The sequence below is a fragment of the Microtus pennsylvanicus genome, chromosome 7 (assembly GCF_037038515.1).
Source record: "Microtus pennsylvanicus isolate mMicPen1 chromosome 7, mMicPen1.hap1, whole genome shotgun sequence".
Classification (NCBI taxonomy): domain Eukaryota; kingdom Metazoa; phylum Chordata; class Mammalia; order Rodentia; family Cricetidae; genus Microtus; species Microtus pennsylvanicus.
In genome coordinates, this window is record NC_134585.1 from 121,816,392 (window position 1) to 121,836,018 (window position 19,627).

At 51.9% G+C, this 19,627-nt stretch overlaps 2 protein-coding genes across 2 annotated transcripts in view; one reads left to right on the forward strand and one right to left on the reverse strand.

Annotated features, from left to right (window-relative positions):
- S100a14 (S100 calcium binding protein A14) overlaps nt 1-19,627 on the reverse strand; it is a 96,107-nt gene that overhangs the window by 53,349 nt on the left and 23,131 nt on the right. The gene's annotated exons all lie outside the window — the stretch shown is intronic.
- On the forward strand, nt 3,252-18,525 carry Npr1 (natriuretic peptide receptor 1). The gene is made up of 22 exons (XM_075978295.1): nt 3,252-4,089; nt 4,817-5,016; nt 5,608-5,721; nt 6,133-6,268; nt 6,580-6,671; nt 7,851-7,986; nt 8,166-8,250; nt 9,373-9,493; nt 10,243-10,317; nt 10,487-10,564; nt 10,835-10,939; nt 11,183-11,254; nt 11,348-11,504; nt 11,902-12,057; nt 12,262-12,430; nt 13,020-13,166; nt 13,256-13,379; nt 13,503-13,571; nt 13,944-14,118; nt 14,319-14,417; nt 17,773-17,864; nt 17,990-18,525. The coding sequence occupies exons 1-22, from the start codon at nt 3,381-3,383 to the stop codon at nt 18,050-18,052; spliced, it is 3,174 nt and encodes a 1,057-aa protein (XP_075834410.1). The 5' UTR covers nt 3,252-3,380; the 3' UTR covers nt 18,053-18,525.

The following is a 19,627-nucleotide window of genomic DNA, read 5'->3' on the forward strand; positions in this document are numbered from 1 at the left end:
GATGGCTCAGTGGTTAAGAGCACTGACTGCTCTTCCAGAGGTCCTGAGTTCAATTCCCAGAAACCACATGGTGGCTCACAACCATCCATGATGGGATCTGGTGCCCTCTTCTGGCCTGCAGGCATACATGTAGGCAGAACACTGTATACTAAATAAATAAATAAATTTTAGGAAAAAAAAAGTCATCCAACATTTTTAGTGTTTGCAGCTCCAGATTTAGTTCAATAACCTAATGCTGTTTCTAGTCCAGCCGTTTCCTCTGAGCTGCAGCTTCACCAGAAACATAAGGGAGCCTCTACCTGGGTACCTACAGGCACCTGAGATTCAACCACCTAGCCACCATCCACCCCAACCCCTAGAGTTAGCTTCTCAACTGAAGAGGTCACTATCCCTTAGATCCTTATCTTCCAGAGTCCAGTTGATCCTACTGATAAGCCAGCTTCCATCTCCCATGCACCCCTAGATGTGGGCTCTACTTATCACTGCATAGCAAACACCTTACACCTGTCCCACAAAAGCCTTCTTGATCTCATTTCCTCTGCCCCATTTCCTGCTCAGTCATTTTCACTTCCCAGAAGTAGAAAAACAACTGTCATGACAGCGAGGTCACTATCAAGTGAAATAAGGTGAGTAGAAGCTGTTCCCACAGACTGTGCGAAGGGATGCAGAGCCTATGCTGCTGGCGTTTTCAATATTCCAGGGAAAGCAGGGGACTAGAGAAATGGCTCTGTGGTTAAGAGAGCATGCTGCTGTTTCAGAGGACCCGGGTCCAGGTAACAGCACCTGTGTGGGGAGGCTCACAACTGCTTGTAACTCTAGGCCTAAGGCCTCTAAGAGCGCACGCACGCACGCACGCACGCGCACACACGCATGCACACACACGCACACACGCACGCACACACACACACACACGCACACACACACGCACGCACACACACGCACGCACGCACGCGCACACACGCACGTACGCACGCACGCACGCACACACACATGCACACACGCACGCACGCACGGAGGACATACCTCCGGTACTGGCTGGCTGCAGTTCGGGTCCCAGGTGCTGCCTGAAACTCCAGCTCCAGGGGATCCCATGGCTTCTGGCTCACCAGGGCATATGAACTTCACCCCCATGGATATACCCACCTAGACTTAAAACTTAAGAAAAACTATTTAAAAAAAAACACAAATAGTCATGAACCATCAACTATTCAGATTTTAGAGACAGGGTTTCTCTGTGTAACCCTGGCTATCCTGGAACTCTGTGGGTCAGGGTGGCCTTGAACTACGAGATCTGCCTGCCTCTGCTCTGAAGTTCTGTGATTAGAGGAATGACCCTCCCACCCAGCCCCACACACACCATCTGGCCATCTGTGTTTTATAAGCACGGACAAATAAATACTAGAGATACTGAAAGCTTGCCTCCTTAAAACAAGATTCTCCTGACACTTCCTGTCTGGAAAACAGACTTCAACATTTTGCTCTCTCCACACAAAACCCTTTCTTTCCAGGGCAGAGTTATTGGGATTCCTGGAGCTGAATTACAGTTAAGTGTGAGTCACTTACTTTGGTAGCTGGTCCTCTGGAAGGGCAGTACACGGTCTTCACCACTTAGCCATATCTCCAACCCCAAATACCCTTTATCATCCTTTTTTTTTTTTTTTTTTTTTTGGTTTTTCGAGACAGGGTTTCTCTGTGGTTTTGGAGCCTGTCCTGGAACTAGCTCTTGTAGACCAGGCTGGTCTCGAACTCACAGAGATCTGCCTGCCTCTGCCTCCCGAGTGCTGGGATTAAAGGCGTGCGCCACCACCACCCAGCCCTTTATCATCCTTTTATCCTTACTGAGTTTTTTCTCTTTGGAGGTTTTCCTGGCTCCAGCCCAGGTAGAATTAATAGCCCTCATCTTGGTCTCTCAGCACATCCCTGTCTTCTTCGCAGTGCTTAAAGTATATTATACTGTGGTTATTTGTCCTCAGAATCATATATATATATATATATATATATACACATTTTATGGTCATGCCGTCAGCATTTGACTGGCCCTTGACACAGAGGGTCCTCTGGAAATGCTTGCTGACCTTAGATCCAGTTTAGGCTTAAAAGCTGGCAAAGTTGATGGCGCAATACGGTTAATGAATCCGGATGGCCATTAGAGGGCAGACTAATCCCACGGCGCTTCGGCGCAACGGCCCAGCAGTTTGGTGTCCCAAGACTCCTCGCTCCTTCATTTATTCTTCCCATGTTCATTTCCAACTACAACCTCTCAGGTCCCATTTTAATAATCTTCCACGCAAAACACTCACATGAAGTTACAGCTCTTCTCTAACCACCCACTCCCCTCCGCCCCCACTTTCCATCATTACTTGGGAACTAAAGAGTTAACTCCACCCTCCCACCTGGTCATTTTGCTCTGTTAATCTGCTCGATCTGGGAGGCGGCGAAGAAGAAAGGGGAGGTTCTCATTGATGGACTGGGTAACCCGGACTCTGGCTCGCCTCCACTAGATTGCCTTTTCCAGAAACCCTCCCAAACTCCCAAAAGCCACACACACACACACACACACACACACACACACACCTTTTCCGGTCAACATTTAAACAAGCCTCTACTTCCCTCTTCCCCAGAAGGAGCCAGGTAGGAGAGGATACCCCAGGAGGGGCGCCAGGGTCAGGGAACAGCTTCCTTACACCTCCCTCCTTAGCCTTGCTCTCCCCCTGGCCTGTGCGCCCCGCCTGCGGAGGGAAACCTCGCACAGAGGCGACAGGCGGGAAGAGGGGTCAGCAATAATCACGCTGACGCCGGGGGTGGGGGCCAGTCGTAGCCTAGGCTGGGAGGAAGGAGTTAAAGAGCCGGGATTGGCTCCCTGGGCTCTCTTGTCACCGAATCTGGGAGGGGAAGATTCGCCGCCCGGCTTGGGACCTTGTGGTCCCGTGTGTCGTGCCCCCCCTTTTCCTCCCCCCCCCCACAACGCCTGCCCGCCTCCGGAACGGCCGGAGACTTGAGCCAGCCGGACGCCCCTTCTGGCACACTCTTGGGGCAAGCGCGAGCGCACACTCCCCTTTCCTCGCTGGCTCTCCCTCTCGCCCTGCTCTCCCTAGATCACCCGCTCGCTCGCTCTCCACCGACTCCCTTCGGGCGCTGCGCTCGCTCCCACCTGCTCCAAGGCGCCCTCCGCTCCCGGACGCGCCCAGCTTAGCGTGTTCACTCGACGGCCGGACCGTCGCAGCCCCGGCAGGCAGCGTGCCCTCGGGACTGTGGCTACGACCCACCCCCGCCCTCGCTCCCGCTCTGGCGCTCTGGATGTCCGCGACTAGTCCCTGAGCCCGAGGACTGCAAGCAGAACATGGTGACAGCGCTGTCCCGTCGCTGCGCTCGCTGAGGCCATGCCCGGCTCCCGACGCGTCCGTCCGCGCCTCCGGGCGCTGCTGCTGCTGCCGCCTCTGCTGCTGCTCCGGGGCGGGCACGCGGGCGACCTGACGGTGGCCGTGGTATTACCGCTGGCCAACACCTCGTACCCGTGGTCGTGGGCGCGCGTGGGGCCGGCCGTGGAACTGGCTCTCGAGAAGGTGAAGGCGCGGCCGGACTTGCTGCCCGGCTGGACGGTCCGCACGGTGCTGGGCAGCAGCGAGAACGCGGCGGGCGTCTGCTCCGACACCGCTGCACCGCTTGCCGCGGTGGACCTCAAGTGGGAGCACAGCCCCGCGATGTTCCTGGGCCCCGGCTGCGTGTACTCCGCTGCCCCAGTGGGGCGCTTCACCGCGCATTGGCGGGTGCCGCTGCTCACCGCCGGCGCCCCGGCTCTGGGCATCGGGGTCAAGGACGAATACGCCCTGACCACGCGCGCGGGGCCCAGCCACGTCAAGCTGGGCGATTTCGTGGCGGCGCTGCATCGACGGCTGGGCTGGGAGCATCAGGCGCTGGTGCTCTATGCAGATCGGCTGGGCGGCGACCGGCCTTGCTTCTTCATAGTGGAGGGGCTGTACATGCGGGTGCGTGAGCGCCTCAACATCACAGTGCATCACCAGGAGTTCGTCGAGGACGACCCCGACCACTACGCCAAGCTGCTGCGGGCCGTGCGGCGCAAGGGCAGAGGTGAGGCGGGCACCCACCCGGACGCCTGGCTCGCGCGGCCTTCTCTCCCGCCTGTCCACGGCCTGGCACTCCTCCCTCCTCTGGGAGTCAGGCATCCTCCTGGCCGATTTCTCTGAAAGTCTTGCCCTACACGACTTTCCTACCTCGGGGTTTCTAGTTCCCTGTCTTGTAACCCTTCGGTGCCGGGTTTGCATTTCTCCCTCTCCCCCACCCCTTTCCTCCGGTCTCCCTGTGACCTTCCTGCTGCGCGGACTTTTCCTGGGTTAAGCTTTAAGCGCGGAAGGGCCTAGTTCTAGCGCTTACCGCATCCTCTGCTTGGTGCCCTGCTCTTCCTCCTGTTTTTGCTCTACCCTACCGCGTTCTCTCTCCAGTTTCTTCTATTGCTCCCACGCGAGCTCTCGGGTGCCTTCTCCCGCTGGCCCTTTCCTGATTCCTCCTGCACTCTTGGTTACCCACCTTCTGTTCCCTCTTCCTCACACTTCTCCCTCCCTAATCTGCACACTTCCTTCTCCCATCTTTCACGTTCCCTTGCCAAGGCCCAGACTGATGGAGAAAGGAGTTGGGGCCATTTAAAGACTACAGACGCAGAATTCCCTTCCTTACAATGCCTGTGTTCATTCGTGTTCTCTCTCTCTCTCTCTCTCTCTCTCTCTCTCTCTCTCTCTCTCTCCCTCCCTCCCTCCCTCCCTCCCTCCCTCCCTCCCCCCTTCCCCTCCTTTCTCTCCAGTTATCTATATCTGCAGCTCTCCGGACGCCTTCAGGAGCCTGATGCTTCTGGCCGTAGACGCTGGCCTGACTGGGGAGGACTATGTTTTCTTCCACTTGGATGTGTTTGGGCAAAGCCTTCAGGGTGCGAAAGGCCCTGCTCCCCAAAAGCCCTGGGAAAGAGGAGATGGGCAGGACAGCAGTGCCCGCCAGGCGTTTCACGTGAGTGCTGGGGTTTGAAGTCCTTGTGTAGGGCTCTCAACAGTTGATTGACACTTCGTTTCGGGGTGCTATGCCCCTACATGTCCGAAATGATTCCAGAAAACAGGTTTTTGATAGTCAGATAGTTGTGACTACATGGGATTTGAACTACATGGGATTTGGGGTCTTCAGAGCCGGAAGGCTGAGCAGATGACAGAACGGGGTCTGAAGCAGAAGGATAGTAAAGACCCGTGAACCAGACAGTTCTTGAATCTTTTGCTCAAGCACAGGGCCACCCCATAAAAAACCCAGGGTTCAGTCTGATCTTTTTGTTGTTTAATATTTATTGTTTATTTTTTGTTTTTGTTTCTCTATGTATTCCTGGTTGTTATCCTAAAACGCACTACATAGACCAGGCTGACCTCAAACTCAGAGATTCTCTTGCTTCTGCCTCCCAGGTGCTAGGATTAAAGGCCTGTGTGCCCCCACACCCAGCCATTCAGTTTGATCTTGACCTAAGCAGAGAGGCTGGTCTGGGAGGTGGGACCCCAGGATACAGGGAGAACTGGAATCAACCCCCAGCACTCTCCCTTTCACTGATCCCTTCCTCAGGCTGCCAAAATCATTTCTTACAAAGAGCCAGATAATCCGGAGTACCTGGAGTTCCTGCAGCAGCTGAAACTCTTGGCTGACAAGCAGTTCAACTTCACCATAGAGGATGGCCTGGTAGGAGCGGGTCCTGGACCTCCAGTGTGGATCTCCAGACCTAATCCAAGTCTCTCTGCCACGTCTCTCACTCTCTCAGGCATCCTCGTCTTCCATCTCCCTTCTTCCTATTATTTCTGTATCTCTCCTGATGATGGAGGGATGCAGTGACAAATTCTTGAACCTAAAGCCCTCATCATGGAAATGGGAATGACATGCCCTGCCCTATCTACCTAGCGTGACTCTGAGCAGGGGGCCATGCCATGGTAGATGCAAAAGCATCTTTTCAGTAGTCACTTCTCTGTGGAATATGCTTGTTGTCTGTATCCTCTTCTGAAATCCCAGTCCCACCCCCCAGTTTCCTACCTACAGCACTGTTTCCCTCTGTGCCCTGTATCCATCGCCCTGTCTGAGCTCTGCTTGCTTCTACAGGAGAATATCATCCCAGCATCCTTCCATGATGGGCTCCTGCTCTATGTCCAGGCAGTGACAGAGACTTTGGCACAGGGGGGAGCCGTCACTGATGGGGAGGACATCACTCAGCGGATGTGGAACCGGAGCTTCCAAGGTCAGGGCCTAGAATGAGCTGGAATGGGCTGCTTTGGGGATGGGAGTGAGAGTGAGCCCCAAGTGGCCCAGCAGGAGACCACAAAATGCCTGTTATCCATCCAGATCTCTTAAATTCCATAAAATTCTGGGTTCCATATCTGCCATTCTTATGGCCATATGGCTCTCCTTTTCCTCGTTATGTACATATTGATGTCTGTGTCTACATCTCTGTCTCTATGCAGAGAAAGAGAGAGAGAGAGACAGAGGCAAAGAGACAGAGAGAGGGTTGGGATGAAGAGAGGCATCTCTGAACCTCCCTTATGTCCCTAGGTGTGACAGGATACCTGAAAATCGATAGCAATGGAGATCGGGAGACCGACTTCTCCCTCTGGGATATGGATCCAGAAACAGGCACCTTCAGGGTAAGTTCATACATGCACCAAGAAGACAGTGCCAGGCAAGAATGGTGTCTCATCCTCCTACCTCCTGTAAATGGAAGTGGAGTTTTTTCCTGTCTCAACTGCCTGGTCCCAAATAACTGACTCAGAGGCTAAATATGAATTATGAATGTTCAGCCAGTAGCTCAGGCTTGTTACTAAGTAGCTCTTATATTTAAATCAACCCATTTCTATTAATCTATGTATTGCCACGTAAAAACCTTGTGCCACCACACCTGGCTTCTACCTCATTCTTGGTTTTTTTGTTTGTTTTGATAGGGTTTCTCTGTGTAACAGTCCAGGCTGGCCTTGAACTCACAGAGATCCTCCTGCCTCTGAGATGTATTGCCACATGTAACTTTACCTGTCCTCTACCATCTTGCTTCTTGGGCAGCTTGCTGGTGTCTCTTTCAACTCTGCCCTTCTTCATCCCAGTCCTCAGTTTGATTGTCCTGCCTAACTTTATCCTGCCCTGCTATAGGCCAAACAACTTTATCATTAACCAGAGATAGTAATACATATTCAGAGTACAGAAAGGTGATCCACAGCACACACATGCCCTACCCCTGCCAGGTATCTGCTTGTTCTTTGGACAGCTATGAGAGTACTGGATAAGGCAGGCTCAACTCCTCAGGCTGGGGAACAACCCAGATGATCAGGATACACAGGCTTGCCCACTCAGGGAACCTCAGGTCTAAGAGGTAACCTAGAGTCCTTCCCTTGAGGAGTTCCGAAGACAGCTGGGACCCATCCTAGCAGAGACAGTCACTCAGGGCCAAAAGAATAGGTATGTGTAGCTGTGTAAATTCAGCAGCGACAGGAAGGGACAGAGGTTCAAAGACACCAAGACTCAGATCTACCAGGGAAGGCCACCTGGAGGAGACATGCAAGGAAGAGGCTGGAAGTAGAACCTGGGGTGCTGTTTCTGTCTTGCAACCAATGCCAGCTCCCTGAATATAGAGTTGGGGTTTCCAGTGGGATTTCCTATGGATATGTCTCTACAAAGCCTCTTAGTGTTTAAGCTTTTGCCTCTTTTGCCTTGGGCATGGATTTAAAGACTCTCTGGATAGTCACAGCAGGAACCTGGTGAGTAGTTGGCAGCCTAGTCACAGGTCCTGGAAACAGAGGAGACTACAGGCTCTCACCATTCCTGATCTTCCTCAGGTCGTCCTGAACTATAATGGGACCTCCCAGGAGCTGATGGCTGTGTCAGACCGCAAATTATACTGGCCCTTGGGATACCCACCTCCTGACATCCCAAAATGTGGCTTTGACAATGAGGACCCTGCCTGCAACCAAGGTGACTGGCCCATGCTTCCAAAGTCCTGTTGTCAAGCCACTGCCTTCTCCCAGGGAGCTAGAGACTCCTTCCCACCCGACGTCACCTACCTTCATCTGTCATCACAGCAGACTAGTAGACAATCCCCCCTCCTGTTGTCTAACACCATTCTCTCTTCTACAACTCGGACCCTCCCACAGACCACTTTTCCACCCTGGAGGTCCTGGCTCTGGTGGGCAGCCTCTCTCTGGTTAGCTTTCTGATTGTGTCCTTCTTCATATACAGGTAAGTTATGGGCTAGGGGTGCTAAGTGAGACTTGGGAGACTGGGGAGCACAGAGGAGAGAGCAGGAGAGCAGGTCTGGGAGGGAGCCTCATGTGGGAAGAGAATACTTATTTCATTCCCTCCGGGAGGAGGCAGAAGCTCCGGAGTGGAGTCTGGAAAGCATGGACCAGTCAGGTTGGTTCAGGCTGGGCTATAGCTACAAAGTTATTTCTAGGAAGCTCAGGGGAACAGAGAAGTTGAGGGTGACATGATAGCAGAGGAGATGTGGATGTAGAACTAGCGTCCCTTGCTGAGGCCAGGTGGAAAGCAGCAGTTCAAAACCTTCAGGTATGGGCACAAAGTAGTTGGTCCTGCTGGTGAACCCTGCTGTGGGCTAGGTGCTGACCCTGAGCTGGAAAAGCGGGGTGAGGGAGCCCACCCCTGTCCTGCAGTGCAGGTGGAAATGGAAGTTCAGGGCAGGCTAAGGAGACAGGAAGAGAGGGAGGAGAACAGTGCTGACGCACCTCCTATGGGCCAGGTACTTCATCCTTGTGATAATTGAGAATGAAGGAGCCAGGCGGTGGTGGCTCACACTTTAATCCCAGCACTCACGAGGCAGAGGCAGGTGGAGCTCTGTGAGTCTAAGGCCAGTCTGGTCTACAGAGGGAGTTCCAGTACAGCCATGACTACACAGAGAAACCCTGTCTCGAAAAAAACAAACAAACAAAAATTGAAGAATGAAGCAGAAGCCAGGTGGTGGTAGTACACACTTTAATCCCAGCATCTAGGAGGCAGTGGCAGGTAGAATTTCCTTGAGTTCAAGGCCAGCCTGATCTACAGAGTGAGTTCCAGGACAGCTAGGGCTACTTAGTGAGACCCTATCTCAAAGAGAGAGAGAGAGAGAGAGAGAGAGAGAGAGAGAGAGAGAGAGAGAGAGATAAAAGCCAATGTAGAGGCCTCCAGTTTTTGAAGTTTTTTGAAGTACCTGTGAGGTGAATTTCCCTCAGGCCCCAGGCCTCACCACGCTCAGCTCAGAGAACTGAGAACAGGACTCCCTCACTCATCCCTTAGCACCCAGAATGTCCCAGGGCTCTGAGGGGCTGCTGAGCAGCCAAGGGCTCAGGTGCAGACTTCATATCTCAGGAAGATGCAGTTGGAAAAGGAGCTGGCCTCAGAGTTGTGGCGGGTACGCTGGGAGGACCTTCAGCCCAGCAGCCTGGAGAGGCACCTTCGGAGCACGGGCAGCCGGCTGACGCTGAGCGGGGTGAGAACACCGTTGTCTCTGGAGGGTGGGAAGAGCTGAGTACCAGGGCAATGCCTGAGGAGTAAGTAGAAGGTGGGTCTAAGCTAGATGAGGTGGCTCATGCCTGGACCCAGGACTTGGGAAGTTAAGACAGGAAGATTGCTGAAGGTCTGAGGCTAGCCTGTGCTACATACGAATGAGACCCTGTCTTAGAAAACCAAAACTCAAGCTGGGTGGTGGCGGCACATGCTTTTAATTTCTGGACTGGAGAGGCAGAGGCAGGCAGATCTCTATGAGTTCAAGGCCAGCCTGTTCTACAGAGTGAGTTCCAGGACAGCCTGGGCTACATGAAGAAACCCTGTCTCAAAAAGAAATTAATGAATTAATTAATCAGTTAATAATAATAAAAGCAAAACCATACAAAAGAACAAGACTACTCCCAGCCTTGCCTTCACTTGCTTACTCTGACACTGTCTCAGATGAGGGCTGCAGCTACAGCCTCCCTGACAAGGCTACTTCAAAGGTCAAAGCTAATGGTCCAAGTAAATATACAGCTATGATTCTAATATACTCCTTAAAAGGAGGTGAAGGCTAGCCTGGGAGGCTGAGGCAGTAGCACTGCTAGGAGTTCCGGGGTAGCCGGGGTAGCCTGGGCTAAAGAGTGATACCCTATCTCAGGAGGGTGACACAGATGCGGGCAGTGTGACAGAACTTCCAGGGTGTAGACTGACCCCTGAGCTGACCGCGCACTCTCCTGTTCACTTCCACAGCGAGGCTCCAATTATGGCTCCCTGCTGACCACAGAGGGCCAGTTCCAAGTCTTTGCCAAGACAGCATATTACAAGGTAAGTCTGGGGAAAGATTGCTGATCCTGGGGACCCAGGTGGACTAAGAGATGGTTCTGGGGTGGGGTAGCAGAGGACAGGGTGGTCCCAGGGGCAGGGGTGGGCTTTCAGAAGGAGCTGGGTGTTTTAGGGCCATACCCTGCATGACAAATCTCCATTTCTTGCTCAGGGCAACCTCGTGGCTGTGAAACGTGTCAACCGGAAACGCATTGAGTTAACACGAAAAGTCCTGTTTGAACTTAAGCATGTAATGTAGGGGGTGAGGCCGTGACCTGGGAAGGGACTCCTGGGTACTCCAGGAGAGTTGTCAGCAGAACTGGTTATGGAGGATCTGTAGACCTGGGATGGGATCTTGAGTCTTGTGGGTAGGAAGAGGGGGATCAGTCATAACCTGAGAGACTGCTGGGTCCTCGCAGGTGCACAGCCTGGAGGACAAGAGGTTAGGGAGCAAGCGCATGTAAACATGTGACTTGAGGAACAAACAAAGCCAGGGCCTTGATGCTGCCCCTACCTGCAGATGCGAGATGTGCAGAATGAACACTTGACCAGGTTTGTGGGTGCCTGTACCGACCCCCCCAACATCTGTATCCTCACCGAGTACTGTCCCCGTGGGAGCCTACAGGTGAGTGGAACGGGGGGATGGGGTCGGGCAGTGGCAGAACACTTGGCTCTTAACCCACTGACCATATGGGCCCAGACAAATCTTTTTCTGGCTTTTCTTGGCCCTCTCTGTTGGGAGTTGGGGGCAGGCATGGTGATGGCACTAGAGTAAAATCCAAGTGTTCTGTTATACCAGTTTATGCCAGTAGCTCCCTTGTACCCTCCTCCTACACCCAGGGGGTTCTGACTCTTGCTGCCCCAGCAGGACATTCTAGAGAATGAGAGTATAACTCTGGACTGGATGTTTCGGTACTCACTCACCAACGACATTGTCAAGGTGAGTTCAGGGGAACTCACTGGATACCAGGCGAGGGCTGGGCATGGTTGGAAGCACTCATGCCCAAGCCCTCTGCCTTCCTAAATTTCCCAGGGGATGCTCTTTCTACACAATGGGGCCATTTGTTCCCATGGGAACCTCAAGTCGTCCAACTGTGTGGTAGATGGGCGCTTCGTGTTAAAGATCACCGACTATGGGCTCGAGAGCTTCAGAGACCCGGAGCCTGAGCAAGGACACACCCTCTTTGCCAGTGAGCCTGACTCCTGACCCCTAGGCTTTTGCTGCCCGCACAGCCCAGAAGCAACTGAGGCCTAGGCTCTGTTTGGCTTGGGTCCATCTCACCTCAAGGCTCAACCTTCATTGGGTAAAAAGGTCAGATTAGGTGGCCTCTAGTTCCGTGGCTCTCAGTGCTGTGCAGTGTCCACAGGAACCCTAGCTGCTGCCTCGTTCCCAGATGACCTTAAACTGTATGGCCCTTTCTTTCCCTGGTATTATCAGACCATGCTGTCTTACTTTTATTATTGCACTTATTACCCATGAGATACGATATTCATTTGCTAGTTTTCCCTCTCATATCAGAATGTGAAGTGCCTTATCCCTTAGCTTTGGGGCCCCTCCTTCTCTGACTCCTCACTTCTGATCCACAGAGAAATTGTGGACCGCACCTGAACTCCTGCGGATGGCTTCGCCACCTGCCCGTGGCTCCCAAGCCGGTGATGTGTACAGCTTTGGTATCATCCTTCAGGAGATCGCCCTCAGGAGTGGGGTCTTCCATGTGGAGGGTTTAGACCTCAGCCCGAAAGGTGAGGCTCACGTGGCCTGTGCCCCCAGAGAGGGAAGCCCTGCAAACACCCCTACCCTTCCTTCTGGAGTGGGGCACCAACCACCATCCTTCGCTCCGTGGCTGCTGAGACCAGTCCACTCTGTGCTCTGGTCCGGACTTGTCCCAGCTGCCCCCAGCTGGTGATGCCACTCCTCAATCCTCAGCGCATACCGCTCCCACACAGAGATCATCGAGCGTGTGACTCGGGGTGAGCAGCCCCCATTCCGACCCTCCATGACTCTGCAAAGTCACCTGGAGGAACTGGGGCAGCTGATGCAGCGGTGCTGGGCAGAGGACCCACAGGAGCGGCCACCCTTCCAGCAGATCCGCCTGGCGCTACGCAAATTTAACAAGTTAGTGGTCTCTTCCCGCCACACTTAAACCTGTCTCTCCAGTGGCAGAGGGAGCCCACCACAGCCCACCGCAGCTCCACAGGCATCTGCATGTGTAACATGGCTGACCCCAAAGCGCTCTACCCTTCACGGCTCTTTCTTCTGCCAACACTGACGCCCCACACCCTTCTTGCCCGCAGCCCTATACTGACCCCCCAGACTTATGATAAATAGGAGTGCATGCATCAGATGCCCCAGCCTCTTTCCACCTTCCCCCTTAGTCTCAATCCTAATCAAAAGCTCCGACCGCAGCCCTTCTGTCTCCCTCTTCCAGTAGGCCCACGGTAATCTAGTTCTCCCAGACGTGTCTCTCCTGCCTGTGTGCCCATCACTGCCCTCATCTCATCCTGTCCCGCTTCCTCTCCACCTCTTTCCAACTCACTTGTGTTCAATAAGAATAAATAAGATCTCCAGCTTGGCTTGGAGGCAGGTGGATGTCTGTGAGTTCGAGGCCAGCCTGGTCTACATTGCAAGTTCCAGGACAACTAGGACCCTGACTCAAAGGGTCATCTCATCTCATCTGTGTCCCCACGTGCCCCACGACCCTCAGGGAGAATAGCAGCAACATTCTGGACAACCTGCTGTCGCGCATGGAGCAGTACGCCAACAACCTGGAGGAACTGGTAGAGGAGAGAACGCAGGCTTACCTGGAAGAGAAGCGCAAAGCTGAGGCCTTGCTCTACCAGATTCTGCCCCAGTGAGTGCTGGGCTGTGGGCACGTGCACGCACACAGTCACGTAGCTCAGCCCCCCACCTCACATCTGGTCACCTGCACTTCCCCCTCAGCTCCGTGGCTGAGCAGCTGAAGAGAGGAGAGACCGTCCAGGCTGAGGCTTTCGACAGTGTCACCATCTACTTCAGCGACATCGTGGGCTTTACAGCCCTCTCAGCAGAGAGCACGCCCATGCAGGTGAGGGCTCCAGCCTCAGGCAATGGGTCATGTAGTTCAGCTCCGCCTTCGGGTTAGTATTCCCCATTTGTCCCTGGTGGGAGCCCACGTTCCCCATTTCTCTCGGCTTCCCTTGCCTTCCAGGTGGTGACCCTGCTCAATGATCTGTACACCTGCTTTGATGCTGTCATCGACAACTTTGATGTGTACAAGGTGAGGTTGTGACTGGGTACAGGAAGGACGTGGACAGAGTCAGGAGAATGTTCAAATGAAAAGAAAAAAAAGACCAGGCTGTAGTCAGGCCTTTAATCCCAACACCGGGGAGCAGAGGCAGGCTGATCTATGTGAGTGCGAGGCCAGCCTGGTCTACAGAGTGAGTTCCAAGGCAGCCAGAGCTACACAAAGAAACCATGCCTTGAAAAACCAAAAGGAAACAATGACCAAGGACATGGACGAATAGATACAGGGGACTCAGGAACAGATGGAGAAACGGGATGGAAGACGGGTACAGAGACAGGCGGGCTGATAGGGACAGAATGAGGGATGATGCACATGGTTTGGCCCACAAGCATGCCACCCCCACAGGTGGAGACCATTGGTGACGCTTACATGGTGGTGTCAGGGCTCCCGGTACGGAATGGACAGCTCCACGCCCGAGAGGTGGCCCGAATGGCACTTGCTCTCCTAGATGCTGTACGTTCCTTCCGCATCCGCCACAGGCCTCAGGAGCAGCTGCGCTTGCGCATTGGCATCCACACAGGTCAGATCGTGGACAGCGTCTAGAGTCAGATCTGGGAGACTAAACTAGGGAACAAGCAGTTGTCTCTGTGTCTAGTCCCCTTATCCCCTGCCTCTCCTTACACATCCTGGGACCACATAGCCCAACTCCTACCTCTTCTGGAGTGCCCAGCTACCTCCTCTAACATCCCTGGGTTCTGTTCGCTTCTTTTCACTTCCCAGGTCCTGTGTGTGCTGGTGTTGTAGGGCTGAAGATGCCCCGATACTGTCTCTTTGGAGACACAGTCAACACTGCTTCAAGAATGGAGTCCAATGGGGAAGGTAGGAAGCCCCCCCCTCCCCCCAGAGGGAATGAGAAGGGCGGGCAGCTGGCCAAGGCATCCTGCTACTTATGCCTACATAGTTTCTCAGCTAGCTCCCCGCCTCTCTCCTCCTACACTGCCTTCTCATAACACACATATCCCCCACATTGTAAATCTAGACTATTGCTGAGTGTGTGTGTCTGTGTGTGCACCCAGACACACACACACAGTGGATTGTAAATGCACTAAGCCCACTTTACCTATGAACATCATAGCTTAGTTACGGTTCCTGAATTGTTTTCAAGGCACTTTCATTAACTGAGCAATGCACTCTAACCCAGTCCCTTCCCCCTGGGTGTGCTATTAGAGCTTTAACAAATGCTAGCATACCTAACACTGAGGTATGTGATATAAGATATTTATATTCTTTGTTTTAATGTGGATCTCATTAAGTTGCTCAGACTAACCTTGAACTTATAATTCTCTTGCTGTAGTCTCCACATAGCCTAAGCCACCAGCCTGGAAAACAGAGTTTATTTTATAATAATAAAATATTGAATGTGCTCATGCACCCACAAAGATAGATAGGCATTTTGCTCAGTGGGTTAAGGTGCTTGCTGGCCAAGCCTGATGACCTGAGGTTGATCCCTGAGACCCACATGGCGCCAGGGGAGAATGGATTCCTACAAGTTGTCCTCTGACGGCCATATAAATACCCACACACATATGCACACATATGATAGAAGAATAAGGCCAGGCAGCGGTGACACACGCCTTTCTAGCACTCACGAGGCAGAGGCAGGTGGATCTCTGTGAGTTCTACGGCAGGCTGGTCCACAGAGTAAGTTCCAGGATAGACAAAAGTTACACAGAGAAACCATATCTCTTTTATTTCTTTTTTAAAATTTTCTATGGTTTATTTAACTTTATTTTATGTGCATTGGTGTAAGGGTGTCAGATCGCTGGAATTGGATGTGAACTGCCATGTGGGTGCTGGGAATTGAACCCAGGTCCTCGGGAAGAGCAGTCAGTGCTCTTAACCGCTGAGCCATCTCTCCAGCCCCCAAGAAACCATATCTCAAAAACACCAAAAAAAAAAAAAGAAAGAAAGAAAGTAAAAACCACAGTGTGCCAGGAGTGTTGGAGCACATCTTTAGTCCCAGAACTCAGGAAGCAGAGACAGGCAGATCTCTAAATTCAAAATTCAAGGCCAGTCTGAGCTACACAGTGAGTCAGGACAGCCAGAGCTACCTAGTGAAACCCTGCTTGAAAACAAAACAAAAAGCAAACACCCACACACATAATGGCCAAAAATGTCCTCCACCCACAATACATAAATAGATGTAATTTAAATTTACAGACTTATGAGAAAATGCAGTATAAAATGCCAAGCATGTAACTGTCATTCATCTTTCCTGGGCCTCAGCTACTTCTCCATATAGTATTCCTGTTTGTGGGTTGTAAAAGACTTAGCACACTCTGGGGAGGTAATAGGCAGCTAACAAATGCTTGTTTCCACCCCTCCCCTTGCTCTTGCCTCCTGCTTCCTCTATATCTGTCAGCTAGGTGGTCGTTTGAAATAGTATCTCAAGTTGCCACAGCTGACTTAAACTCCTGATCCATCCATCCACCAGCCCTTACCTGAGCACTGAGCTCACAGGATTGTGTCCTGTTTGTTTGCTTTGTTTTTAATTTATATGCATTGGTGTTTTGCCTGCGTCTATATCTGTATGACGGTGTCAGATCCCTTGGAACAGGAATTACAAGCAGTTGCAAACTGCCATGTGGGTTTTGGGAATTGAACCCAGATCCTCTGAAAGAGCAGCCAGTGTTCTTAACTGCTGAGCCGTCTCTCCAGCCCCTGGGTCCGGTTTTGAAGCAACTACCAGGCTGCGTGAGCTCAGAAGGCCATGTGACCCTCACCCAAGCCTCGTGATAGGAAACCTGCCCCCAAAGCCCAGAGAACTGTTCAGCTGATAACGTTTGCACCTATATTTGGGGCTGAGGAGGGAAGAATCCTCTCTTAGATCATTTTTCACAGAGCTCATTCTCAGAAGTGGGTCAGCGACACAGGATAGCACAGACATAGATCAGAGCAGCTGTGAGACAGCTTGAGCAGACCTCCTGCCATCAAGAGAGAGTACTGACCCCTGCAGGTGGTGCATACCTATAATCCCAGCAGGAGGAAGGCTGTGGCAGGATTCCAAGTTTCAGGCTAGCCTTGTCTACAGAGTGAAACTACGCTTCACAAAATGTGTATGAGGGGGTTGTAGGGTATCTAGAGAGATGGCTCACTGGGAGGACTTGAGTTTGATCCCCAGATGGACATTAGAGCATGTAACCCCAGCACTACCAGGAGAGACAAAAACAGGCAGATTCCTGGAGTTCACTGCCAGCCAAGTCTAGCCCACACAGGGATCGCCACAGTGAGGCTCAGACTCAGTGAGTCCCTGTGTCAAACATTGAAGTGGGAAGTGGCAGGAAATTCAAAATTCACCTCTGCCTCCAGGTGTGTACACTCACACATGCACACACACACACACACACACACACACACACACACACACACGGTATTTAGTCAAGTAACTGATCACAACAGCTAAATTAGTGTTTCCTGAGTGCTACACTGTGTCCGGATACTTTGTGAATGTTTTGCTTATCTGCAGTGATGAATGGGGTTAACTCCTCATACAGCAGCCACACTTTGAAATGAGCACTGTCGCCGGTAGCCTTTCACGGACTAGGGAGACAGAACATGTTTATCTCAGTTACCTAAGGAGTCCAAGCTAAGTTGGACTTATCTTCCCCAATGCTGTGCGCGCCCTCGGGAGCTGGTTGGGTCTCAAAAGCAGTGCTGAGTGACAGTTTTCCGCCGTCGCAAAGATGCTCTGTAACCTGTAGGTACAGTGTTGTAGTCTTGAGTCTCGTCTGCCAATTGATGGCGTTAAGAGCTAGCCAGTGAGCTGAGGTATAACTTAGTCCTTAGAGTGCTGGTCTAGCAGCAGAAAGCCCTGGGCTCCATCCCTGACACCACATACACCAGACTTGGTGTCAGCCAGCCATTCCAGCTCTTGGAACGAGAAGGCAGGAAGATCAGGAGGTAAAAGTCAGCTGAAGTAACAAAATCTTATCTCAAAAGAGAGGTGAAGAGGGCTTGAGGGCTTGGAAGGGCCAGAGTGATGGCTCAGCAGGTAAGAGCACAGACTTATCTTGCGGAGAACCCAGATTATGTGGCCACAGTCTACAGGGACAGTCTAGGGCTTCCTGAACTAAAGGGAGCAATTGCAATTCGGCCCACATGCGCGGCCTTACCTGCCTGTACCCTCCTGCCCCTTCCCCCGGCACTCAACTTCCTCCACCCCTGTCCTCTCCAGCCCTCAAGATCCACTTGTCTTCTGAGACCAAGGCTGTGCTGGAGGAGTTCGACGGCTTCGAGCTGGAGCTTCGAGGGGATGTGGAAATGAAGGTAGAAAAGGAATCGCCTTAGATCCCAGAGGGTCCCAAGGCCACTCCCATACTTAGACTTTGTAAGCCACTAGGGCAAAAATGGGGTTCCGTTCCCTACCCAGCCTTCTCTTTTCTTTCTTCCAGGGCAAAGGCAAGGTTCGGACCTATTGGCTGCTGGGGGAGCGGGGGTGTAGCATAAGAGGCTGACCTACCTGCTGTCCCTCCCATCACCTCCCTTTCCTGTGCTGGAGATGATGGAGGCACCCAGCTTCCACCTCTCCCACAGCGACCCAAGCACAGTCACCAGATGTGACCTCTGAGAGGATGGAGATGGTGGGGCCTGGAGGGGCCTGCTGGAGCTATAGGGCTGACAAACATGCCGTCCCTCCCAGGGGAACACTGTACCCTGTCCCACCCTTACTCACCTGCTTGGGTTGGGAAGGTGATTCCTTCTCTCCCTCAACTTTGTGCCACTGTAGCTTTTAGAGGGAGGGAAATTGCCACATGAGGGGATCAAACAAAGAGGCTCCAGGACTTTGCAGGAGGTGAGCGGCCGGTCACATGTCACAGATACTCCCCTCACTCCCACTCCACCCCACAGACCTTGGACACAGTGCATTGAGAAGAAGAATGCCTTGCTTCTCCTATGAGCAAAAAACATTAAAGTCTTTCTTCCTGTGCACAGCGTCTTCTTGGGTTGCTGGGAAACGGCCATGTTCTTTCTCTACCCTCTGCTTTCGAAAGAATTCCCTTCAACTTTGTTTCCTTGTTGTTGTTGTTACAAACTTTACACATTTAATTGAAGGGACCTCGGAATTTCCAATTTTGAGCAGTGCTAAAATTTTAAGTGTCGGCCAGGGGGTGGTGGCGCACGCCTTTAATCCCAGCACTCGGGAGGCAGAGGCAGGCGGATCTCTGTGAGTTCGAGACCAGCCTGGTCTACAAGAGCTAGTTCCAGGACAGGATCCAAAACCACAGAGAAACTCTGTCTCGAAAAACCAAAAATAAAAAAATAAAATAAAATTTTAAGTGTCACAACTAACATTTGTTTATGTGACTTGTGTCTCTGGCCTTGTTAAAAATTAAAACAAAAGGAGGCAGGCCTAATCCTAGCTACTTACTGAAGCTGACACAGGAACATCAAGGGTTCAAAGCCAACCAGGGCTGTAAAATTACTTCAAGTCCAGCCTGGGCAACTTAATGAGCTTATCTTAAAAAAATAAATAAATAAACTGCCCTCGGATGTTGGCTCACACTTGCAATCTCAATATTTTGGAGGCCGAATCAGGATGATTGTTAAGAGTATAAGGCCACTCTGAGCTATATTCCAAGCCAGCCAGAGACCTAGTCTCAAAAAAATTAAAGAGGCTGAGCGTGTGCCTCCCTAAGGTGCATCAAACTCTGAGTTCAGTCTTAGAGGTAGAGGCAGGAAGATCTAGATCATTCTTGGTCACATTGTGAGTTCAAGATCAGCTTGAGCTACTGAGGTTTTTTTTAAAAAAAAAACCATCCAAATGAAATATTGAGATATCTCAGTGGTAGAAGGCTTGCCCAGCATGCACAAAGCCCTATGTCAATTCCCTATATCCCTAAAAAAAACAAAAAACAAGCCCTTATTTATTCATGTATTTGACTTCATAATAAACCCTATATATGTGTCTCTGTGTGTTTCAAGACGGTTTCTCTGTGTAACTTTAGGCTGTTCTAGAACTCACTCTATAGACCAGGTTGGCCTCAAACTCACAGAGATCTGCCTGCCTCTGCCTCCCGAGTGGAATTAAA

Coding starts and splice junctions, on each gene's coding strand:
- Npr1 (XM_075978295.1), top strand. CDS start 3,381: ATGCCCGGCTCCCGACGCGTCCGTCCGCGCCTCCGGGCGCTGCTGCTG. Junction 11,505..11,901: donor AGGACACACCCTCTTTGCCA/GTGAGCCTGACT, acceptor TCTGATCCACAG/AGAAATTGTGGACCGCACCT. Junction 14,418..17,772: donor AATGGAGTCCAATGGGGAAG/GTAGGAAGCCCC, acceptor TGTCCTCTCCAG/CCCTCAAGATCCACTTGTCT.